At 27.9% G+C, this 11279-nt stretch overlaps 1 protein-coding gene across 3 annotated transcripts in view; it reads right to left on the reverse strand.

The window, feature by feature from the left end:
- G9a (histone-lysine N-methyltransferase G9a) overlaps positions 1 to 11018 on the reverse strand; it is a 24045-nt gene extending 13027 nt beyond the window's left edge. Inside the window, exons 1-9 of one of the 3 annotated variants that reach the window (XM_014428933.3) lie at positions 10479 to 11015; positions 9115 to 10166; positions 8948 to 9037; positions 8769 to 8851; positions 7977 to 8234; positions 5446 to 5621; positions 4557 to 4760; positions 1818 to 1885; positions 1519 to 1739 (exon numbers count right to left, since the gene is read on the reverse strand). In XM_014428933.3, coding sequence (XP_014284419.1) covers positions 1519 to 1739; positions 1818 to 1885; positions 4557 to 4760; positions 5446 to 5621; positions 7977 to 8234; positions 8769 to 8851; positions 8948 to 9037; positions 9115 to 10126 — 2112 coding nt within the window. In that variant the 5' untranslated portion in view covers positions 10127 to 10166; positions 10479 to 11015. Of the gene's footprint in view, positions 1 to 1518; positions 1740 to 1817; positions 1886 to 4556; positions 4761 to 5445; positions 5622 to 7976; positions 8235 to 8768; positions 8852 to 8947; positions 9038 to 9114; positions 10167 to 10478 lie in introns of all 3 variants that reach the window. The other 2 variants (XM_014428935.3, XM_067051711.1) reach the window with 2 other exon arrangements.
- Between the last annotated feature and the right edge of the window lie 261 nt (positions 11019 to 11279).

The raw sequence follows: 11279 nt of genomic DNA on the forward strand, positions 1-11279 counted from the left end.
TTTTTAATACATTTATTATTATTCTATTAATTACATGTATATTGTCTACTTTCGTTCATTATTCATTATGTTAATGTCTGTGTAGCTCACCCAATAACTGCATAGGTTTGATCTCAGATAAAGTTAGATTCAGATCAGAACCATGTATTAATTTTCATTTTACTAAACCAATCCTTTATATTCATTTTGGTATTTATTTTCTTTTTATTTAATACAATACTATGTCAAACCAGAAGTGAAGCCAAATTAGAGAGGAGTTTATAACATGAGCAACTTTTATAAAGTTTTTTTTTTTCATTATAGTCACATCGTCCTGTATGTGGGCTCATTAATCATTTATCAAAATAAATTATTTCTGAAGAACCAAGTCAGGTTCCTAAATAATTTGATTTAATTGGTTAACTTGGATGAAAAAATACCATAGTTATACATTTTACAGTCATGTTATGTACAATAATTTAACTAAACATAGCACAATTACAATTAAAATTTAAAAATACCACAAAATATTAACAATATATGATTATTATCATTATAGAAGTTAAAAATAAAAAACAAAACATTTTCTTCAGTTTTTTAATCATTCAAAATGCCTTTCATTGTATCTCAATTTTTACTAAAATATTTAAATTCATATTTTAGTAAAAATTATAATTAATGGCAGATTATTTATTAAAAAAATTTTTCTTTGGATAAGATTTGATAGGAATAAAATACTACAATTAGTTTGGTTTAATGATACGGGTTTAGTTTACTTTTATCCATAATTATTCTTATCAACCTGCTTGCTAAAATAGGAGTTTTCTTGGGATTGAGGATTATGCCGATTTTTAAGACCAAAATGTAGATTAAATAACAAAAAAGCCTTACTTTAACCCAGTATTTGTCCTGCTGTGAACATGACTCAGAAAGATCCAAAATATTTATTTTTTTTTCCGTTATTATTAATTAGCGTTTTTTCAATTAGTGTTACATGAATCTATATATAAATGAGGGAATTTAGTTTCTGAATAATAATATCGACATGGTTTCTGCTTGGAGATTTTGAGAACCAAAAACAAGAGTTTTGAGCATATTGCTCATGGTGCAATGATTAAGTAACATCTAATTTTGACCTTTTATTTTTTTTACTTTTATATTTTTTAAAGTTATTGTTTTGTTTACTTTTTTAAAATAATGTTATTATTTCTCTATTTCTAATAAATAACAATTTTTTGGCTGATAAAAACTCTTGAATTTGTATGAAACACTCAGTTTATTTTATATTCAACAAAATGTTGACTCTTAATCATACTTAGCATCAACATCTTGGGATGTTTATTTGATATAGATCTATTTATACTTGTAAATAATATAAATTAAATCATTAACGTAACTTGAATTAATTTTTTTTTTCAAAACTAATGTGTGAGCGAAATGCTGGGAAAAGGGATACTGAAAAACATTCTGCCCAATTCCAATATCCATTTTGCAGACAGATTTATTGAAAAAAAAATTAAGACAATTTTTAATACTCACTTTGAAGGCAACATCTGCTCCAGCTTTGATCAAATATTTAACAACATTGTTATGGCCATTTAATGCTGCAAGCATCAATGGGGTGTATTGAGATTTATCTAAGCTCTCTAATGCAGAACCAGCCTGCACTAAAATATGAACAACAGCCAGGTGACCATTCCCTGCAGCTGCATGAAGAGCCATTAAAGAAGAGGTATCCTTGATTGAAAAGTTGGTACTGCCTGTAAAAAATAATAACCATTATACAGAAGAGATTATTTAAAATTAAAAAATCAACATAGCAAGTGAGAATTACTCACTTAACATAGAAAGTAATTTCTCGGCATCACCATTCTTGCAAGCTTGATAAAAGGCTCTCTGCGAATATCTGTCAAATCAGGTGAAAAACAAATTGTAATAATCAAAATCAAAGTGATGAGAAATTAGTGTATTAGAAATGAGATATTCAATAGCAAATGAAAGGTTAATCTAGTATAACATATTAGAGACATTAAAATTATATCTTGTTATTCAACAAAAAACATCCATTGAACAGGATATGAAATCAAAAAGAATATACAATTATACATTTCATCATAACAATTAAACATAAAACAACTATTTTAAAAATGATTGATAGAATTTAAAATCCTTAATTTAAATTTAATAATAGGAGTGAGTATATTGAAACTTTTAAACCATTTATTAACATAAAGAGTTTCTGATAATGTAACAAGGGATTTTTGATTGTTATAAAACAAAACAAAAAAAAAGTAATTTTTTCCATTAATATTTGATATCATATTATATCCTTTTACATGTAATTAAAAATCATAACACATAGTAAAAATTGTACCATCTAAATCTTTACTTTCCACATAACAATAAAAAAACAAAATTCCATGCATATTTCAAAACAATTAACTAAAAAATACACATGCAAAATTAAAAAGTGATTCACAAATTTTTTGACACACAATAACAAAAATAATAACAAACAAGTTTCTTCAAATTTATAAACTGATAAATAATGTAATAAAATGCTGATAAGAATACAGGTTCTTTCACCGGACCAATATATAAATTTTAGTAAAACAAATACAGTAATAATTGATACTATGATCACAAAAATTGTATTGATTAACAACAGATACTTTAAAGTTACACAACACGTGCTAGTAATTGTGGGATAAACCAGTCATGCAGATGGAGAACTTATCAGCGCTCTATACCAGCCAGAGTTGGCCAAAAGTTAGCTATAACTAATAACTAATAACTAAAGCTAAATTAGCTGTATTTGCATTGGAAACTAAAACCTAACCGGTTAGTTGTTAGCTGTTGGCTCATAACTCTTGGAACTAATTTAACTATGATCTGAAATCAACAACTAACATTTAGTAATGAAGCGTCAGACCTAACTAAAACTTAGTTAATTATATTGATTTATATTAACTTTTCGGATTTCTAACATATTGGGGTCCCGTTTCATGTTTAAGGAGGTGCTGAAAACGAAAATAATATCGATTTTGTGATCTCACACTTGCGAATTGATTTATTTGAACTTTTCGGATTCCAAGCAAATTGGGGTCCTTATTTATGTATAAAGGGATACTGAAAATGAAAATAAAATCGATTTAGTGATCTCATGCTTGTGAAACAATTTATTTTAATTTTTTGTTTTTAACATCCCCAAAAACAAATGCGGGGAACCCCAATATGCTTGAAATTTGGAATGTTAAAATAAATCTATTCGCAAGCGCGAGATCACAAAATTGATATTATTTTCATTTCAACCACTACTAGGATTAAAGAATTAGTTCCCCTAATAAATTGGAACTAATTTAGCTATTGACGGTTAGCTACAGCTAAATTTTACAAATAAATTAGTTGTTAGTTAAATTGGACAACAAACAATAAATTTAGATGTAAGATTTAGTGGTAGCTAAAAGTCAATAGCTAAATTAGTTCCAATTTTTTAGAGGAACTAATTCTGACAACTATTTAGCTATTAGTTTGTCATTATTTAACTAAATATTAGCTAGCTATTGCCCAACTCTGATACCAGCCCTGACAGCTACCTATAGGTTGCCACAATGTTCTTGGTTAGAGTAGGAGCAACAAAAATAAAGTAATTGGATTTCCATTACTATTTTTAAGGTGATTACAATTTTTAATACATTTATTATTATTCTATTAATTACTAATATTAATTAATAATTCTGTACCTCGGAGGGATACAACACTATGTCCATTTTAATTCACATGCTTCAGAAGGATAAAACACCAAGGTGTTCTATCCCTCTAAATGAAAGTGGACTTGGTGTTGTTTTAAAACATGCTATATCCGGTTCTAACTGGTTTTGGACATAGTGCTCTATTCCTCTAAGAAATATGAGAAAAGCTGATTTTAACTCTGTAATAAAGTCAATATGGAAAAAAATGGACATAGTGTTGTATCCCTCTGAGGTACAGAATTAAATAATTAACCAACTGAGATAGTGAAAATGAACGCCTACAAAGTTACACAAACATTCCGTTATCAATCTAACCAACAAAAAACCTATTAACTGTCCAAAATCCATCCCACCAGTAATATACCTCTTCTAATATACCTGCATACCGGCTTAATTCCCATATCACATTTAACAAAGACTGTTGGATTTTTTTTTTTTAATGGGTTCAAAATTTTGGTAAAGTTCAAGGGTAGCTTACTCAAGCAACCATAAAATGTAATTTAAATAAGATAAAGAGTCTGGTGATTAAACAAGTATCTATTTTTTTAAAAACTGAAATGCTTTTCTCTTTTCACCTAACCATTGTTAATAACAAAAAAAAATAACATTAAATTTTAATTAGAAGCACATAAATTTTGAGTTAGATACAACTAACATAAAATATAAAATAAACAAAGAAACACATTGTAATAAAACTTTAAAATTACCTAATCTTCACCCGAACTTAATTCACATGAGATTGTAAGTAAAGTGAAGTTCAAGTCCAAAATTAAGAGATTAAACGATACAAGTTACATTTAACAATACAAAACAAACCAAACAAACCTCTGAGCAACATCATTTCTAGTAGATAAAGCATGCATTAAGTTTTCTAACTTTTCTTTTTCAACTGAAGGTATTCCATCGATAGAGATTTTCTTTCTGTTGAAGGTGAGATCTTTCGGTGGAATTAGCACTTTCACTTCTTCTTCATCCTTTTCATCGAAGTCTCGAAAAGATGTATGGTTTAGAGTAATACGAGCAAGAGGGCTGAAATTGAAAATAAAATAAAATTGGACTATTCAAATAATAATAATTCAAGTTGGTAAAAATCAAAAGTTCATAAAAGAGATGTTGGACAGAATTAAATTGGTAATTTTTAATTTATTATACCTATAAAATTTAACAAATGAATGATATAACTTACTAAATCAATTATTGTTATTAATGATTTAATACCAACTAATTGAAAAATATTTTATTATTTTCTTATTCCAATCAGAATCTTGAGACAGTATAGTCATAGTCATCATCATTGACTACAATCAGATTCATTGAGTCGTATAGTAATTATTTATTATAAATTGAAAAAATAAATAAATGAATTATTATTATTATTAACTTGGCTCCACAACTCGATGTCGAGTCCTGGCCTCCTGCAACGCCTCTACCAATCATTACGATCTTGTGCGGCCGCCATCCAGTTCCTCACTCCCATCATGGTCAAATAAATGAATAACCAATTTATTACTTAAAGTAAATGGAAAGAGAGAAACCTTTATTGAACATTACAATCTTACAGTATGACACTGTAAGACAGTACTAAAAAACAAAAATGGGGTTTTAAAGGACTCTGATCGAGTGTCACATTGTTAAGAAATGTAAAAACCATTAGCCCAGCAATAGGTTTTTGTAAAAAATTGAAATATAACATAAAAATTAAATAAGTAATTACATTTTGTTTGGTGGTTTCTGCATAGGCAAAAATACTGGATATTGATGAGATCCTAGGGTTAATTTAACTTCAATAAAATCTTCTGAAGCACAATGAGGACATAGGTAACAATCATCTCTTTTAAGTTCACATTCTTTATGAAAAAAGTGATAATCTTTACACTGGTAAAAATTCCCCTAAGGACATCAAAAACACTTGTTACTTAATGTGAAAATGATCAATTAAAAAATATATAAAATACAATAAAAGAAAGAAAAAATAGCCATAGGAAATTATCACTAATCTTTTGAATGGATTATCAAAAATATTTGAAAATAAAAAATAGAAGAAATCTATATAAAATAAAAAAATAGTATAAATTGTATATTATTTATTAACTTTGTATCAACAGTAGGTACAAGTATGGCTTATGAATTACTCTATTTCTTATGTCATCACATCTAAATTTAAAAAAATAATTTATCAAACATGAATGTGATGATCAGAAATAAGAGCTTGAAATTAAATTTTTGAAAAGTTTTATAATTTTATTATAACCTTTAATAAACTTTTATGTAACTAGAACATATTAATTGTGAAACCTTTTTGAATAAATTCTTTTAAAACTGTTATCCAACAAACTTTTTCCATAAAAGTTCATTAAGGCTTATTATAAAAATTATTCCTAAGAATTTTAAGGTAAATAAAATTTGAAAAACAAAAAATTTATCTTTATACAGGATATCTAATATAAATCGGCCAAAATAAAAAAGTTGTGAGCTTACTTCTACAGTTCCATCAACCGGTGTTAAATTATTATATATTTCGAATAACACCATCAATTTCCAAAAATCATTTTAGAAACAACTTTTTTTGCATTTTTCAGAAAAAATAATGCATGTTCAAGCTGGACATTACTTATAATAAAAATAGAAACAGAAAAACATAAAACTGATCTACTAAATCTCTTAGATTCTATTTTATAAAGTTCCTGAAAATTATGATGAAATAAAATTGAGAAAATCCTTTAATTTTGAAGATTTCAAAATGCGTTTTACAGTATCTTTAATAACTTTATAATGACTATAAATGAGAGTTTTAGAAAAGTAGGTTATTAAGTAGAATGTAAAAAAGTAGATGCAAATCACAAGGTTTGTGAATAAATACAATTCCTTTAAAGGGGGAGTTGATAATTTAAAAAAAGAAAAAAGTACCATTTATTTGTGCATTTAACAAATGCAACAATGTATGTTAGCATTATTTTTTCCAGATTGGACAAAAGTGTAAATAATCCTTTCTTTTTTTTTTTTATCACGAATCGGCCACTAAGGACCACGTGAATATCAATGGTTAGGCTTCTTTGGGAGTCTTTAGTTTCTTTCTTCCCATTGCAGTTTCATGATCCTCGACTGCCTTTCTTTTTTTTCTTCAGACCATTTTGTGCCCCTTTTTTTCCTTTTCCAATATTGGTAGATTTTTCAATGTTTTCCTATACGTATCTCTATCTAGACAGTCGGTATCTGAAATTTTAAGCCTCTATAATTCCTCTATCATTTGCCTCATGTATCCTTCCATGTTTTTGTAGCTAAAAATTTTTTTATAAACCATAGGTTTGTGTATATGGTAGTGATTTGGTGGATAATTTTAAAATAAGAAGATTTAGATATTTATGATTTAAAAAAAAAAAAAATAGGTTTTTAACTTATAATAAATGACCTGGGCAGAATAGCCTGCATAACAAATTTTAATGTGAGCAAGAATTTATAATTGCAGATGTCCTTGAGGATGGCTGAAATGGCCGAAACGTTGGACTGTTGAAATAAAAAGTGTTGAGACTAATAAGGATACAAATTTTGATTTATTTAATAAATAATTACCTGTCTCAAGAAATTGAAATCATATAATTAAAATAAATTTTAAATTACAAAAACTATTTAAGCCAGTATAGCTAAATTCCGCAGAAGTTCTTAGCCAAATCAAAGTTAAAAAGCAATAGCGGCTGATGATACTATAGAAATAAGCATACAATTTTTTAAGAATACTAGATACAATGAACAACAATACATTTTTTGTTTCTCAAATTTTTTTGCCAACATCTTAGGAATAATTTTTATAATAAACCTTTGTAATGAGGTTTTATGGAAAAAGTTTGTTGAATAAAAGTTTAAAAAGGATTTATTAAATAACTTAAATAAAAAATCAAAAAGTTCAAGTGAAATAAAAAATAACTGAAGGTTATAAAAAAAGTATAAGTTCAAATAAAACTTTTTTAAAATAAAACTTTTTTAAAATAAAACTTAACTTATGAATTTGACCTCTGAAATAGTACTAGTAAAAGTTGAACTAAAAATAAAAAATCTTAACTATATAAAAAAGTAATATTTCTATATTATAAAATAATCTTGATTTTAAAATGTAGAAACATTAATTTAAAATTAACACTAAAATAATTTTAATGAAATAATTAGGCAAATATTTCATAAAGTAAAATTTAAGTGTGTATAAAGTGATACTCCATTACATTATGTCAAATATTATAATATATTAGCTACCTGAGTGCAAAAAAGTCCACAAGTAGGACAGCAATTATGCCTTTTCAATCGCTCAATATGAACCTGACACATGAGCAACATTGGTATAGTCTTACTAGGACGGAGCAGTGGAGTATTTTCATCAATTTGACTACAACAGCCTATTATTCGTGACTCAAAAGTATCAAGAGCACGGCAATATCTAGATGTTGAAATACTTCCTTTACTGGGATAAAGGCCTCCATCTGATAAACATTCACAAACACCATTAACCCATGCCTACAACAAAGGTAATACAACTATTATAAATAAGCCAGTAACAATTACTAATTGTCCAATTTTAATTTTGGAAACTTAATTCCTATTCCAGTAAAGAAGATATCAAATATATAATCAATTATAACTAAACTAAATTCAAGAACAACTATAAAAAAATTATTAATCACATCTTCACTTTGAACGTAAGCAACCTTGACCTATTTAAATCACAACCATTAACATATTTTGCATTGTGTTGGAAAACAAATATTCAGGTCATTATTTTAAAGTAAAATATGGGTGTTTCAAGGTGTGAAAAAACATTAAATAAATAAGTAAACATTGTATAACTAAAAAGAAACAACCATAGCACTATTGAACAAACAATGATTTTTAGCTTTAGCACTGAATGTAAAGTTGTAAAACCGGTTTAGAATAAATCTAAGTAAACAATAATTTATTAACATTTCAAATTAAAAAACATTGAGAGATATAGATGGCATTGTACTAAGTAAGCATATTTTTTTTATATAGAAAACATAAACACAGAATTACCATTAATGGTACATCACTTTCATATTGAGGAGCCTCAGATGCTTCTGGTGGAACTGGGGAACTATTTGTTTTCAGTCTTTTAACTAAAAAATACAACTACAATGAAATAAAATATTCTTGGTCAACATAATCCAACAATAAGTTTCTTAATAAATCATACTATAACATATAAAACATACCCGGGGGTTGAAGCTGATCATTAGAAAAAGGATACTTAATTTTCTTCGATTGAAAACTATTACTACTTATGTTTGATGAACTATCTGTACCTTAAAAAAAGAATACAAATCTGTACTTAAAAATATAGACAAAATAATTACTAATTTTAAATTGTAAAATCTCTTACCTTTTTCCCAATCGTTTTCTGGCTGGAAATTATTAGGCAGATCATCTTCTGATGCATGCTCAGAATTTGGTAGAGAACTGATTTTTAAGGATGAATCAAATTTAGTTGCCTTCTTTAATTCATTATCAGTATCTACTTCGTTTAAACTAACTTTGGAAGTCTTCCCATTTAATACTTTAACGTTTTCATTGATCACTTCAGATGAGAGCACTTCTGTTTCTACAGTTGATTTTGATTTATTTTTTATTGATGATCGTGTTTTTGCTGCACTTTTCTCATCTGATAATCTAGAAGAGCGTCTATGTTTCTCTTCAGTTGGATTTAGGGAACTAAAAGACTTTTCTTTTCTGGCAATAGCATTCTGTAATACTGATTCACGTGAATATTCTTTTGACATTCGACGAGATGAGCGTTTTAAGCCCAATTCTGGGTCTGCTTTTTCAATATTTCTTAGAGATCTTCTACCTTTCTTTTCAGGAATGTCTTCAGAATTTGGAATTTCTGGGGTTTTGTCTAACTTCTTCGGACTTTCTTTGCTGACTCGCTTTCTTTTTGGTATTTCAGATTCCTCAGGAAGTACTTTTACAGAAATATCATTTAAGTTGGTATCTGGCTTTTCATCAGCAACTTCACTTTCCTTATCATCAAAAAGTACAGAATTAATACTGCTTGATGATTGCTTAGCTTCTTCAATACTTGTAGCCTCATTTACCACAGAATCGTCATTACTTTCATCATCTTTTTTAAAGGGTAATTGGATAGTGACAAAACCATTTTCTATTGAATCAATGTGTGGGCTCGCTGACTCAGGCAATGGGTCATCAATATCATCTTTAAATATTCTACTATAAGGAATATTACCAATGCCCCTATTAAATTCACTTTTCATTTCACAAAGAATTTTTTTAATTAAGGAGCTATCAACCTTATCATTATCACTATTTGTTGATGCCCCTGCATCAAAATCTCCAATATCATCATCTAGTTCATTGGCCAATATGAAATCTGCCATTTTTGGTGATCAAGTAACAATACGATATCTTTTTCAGGAACTAAAACAAAGATAGAACGGGTCAGTGTCTAAAAGAAATGGAGTCCTCCATGGCAATGGTAAAAGGCGGTCAAAAGTTATAAAATAAGAAAAATACGATAGTACAATCAACTTTCATTTGCCTTTACTTTGTCACTTTGGAGCAAATTATGATCAGGAAAATAAATTTTAAAACATTTATTGTGTTATTCATTAAGGGTTAAAAGAACCTAACCTTGAAGCCCAACCGAAGTCGATACGGCACTAATTTAAATATTAAGGAATCATAAGATAAATGTATTAGTGATAGGATTCAACATTAAAAATAACTCACCTTAGGCTTCAAGTAGTTAGCATACGCAATTATTAAACACTACAATTCAAACCCATCTCAGGAGTCTAAAAGACTGAAGACCTCCTCAGGGAATGGTCATGGCGGATAACTACAAGTGTGCCGTAAATAATTTCGTCCTTGCCTGTTATTGAAGAGCTCTAACAATTGCTTAGACCGAATTCTTCCAAATTCTGTTTCTGGGACCTTACGAAATTATAGCGATATATTTCATAAAAACATTCATAGAAACCAGAAAGAACGCGGCTTCTACGTAATTAACATTTCTATTCTTCTGTCTCTTTCTTGAAACTCTTAATTAAGTATTTGAAATGAATCAATACTTACGGAATAACTCTGCTTATTTTAACATGTTATTAGAGTCGTTATTTAAAATTATTACAGAAACAATCGCGAGTTATCATAATTTTAAGGATATAATAATTCCAGAAATAGATTACAGCATTTACTCAGTAACGTAGAGAGAATTTGAAGTTAACCAGATTCCTCAAGATAAAACTCCCTCCTTTTAACGCTATAAGCACGAATTCGAGATCGGCCTAAAATATCTACTACCACTAGTGCCACCATAGAAAAATGCTAGTTGTTTTCAGGTCGAATTATCGAAAATATTTCTTACAGTTAAATGAACTATGATCTTCACATTTTTTCAACATCTCTAATAGATGTTTAAATAGTTCTGTTATCATCAATGCATCTAAAGGTCAGCTTACATTTACCGGAATTTAGTATGAGTTTGGCCAATCCTCAATCGTTTCATTTTAAAGACATAATCAAAAATGA

This window comes from Halyomorpha halys, unplaced genomic scaffold (assembly GCF_000696795.3).
Source record: "Halyomorpha halys isolate HHAL.00 unplaced genomic scaffold, Hhal_1.1 Scaffold757.1, whole genome shotgun sequence".
NCBI lineage: Eukaryota > Metazoa > Arthropoda > Insecta > Hemiptera > Pentatomidae > Halyomorpha > Halyomorpha halys.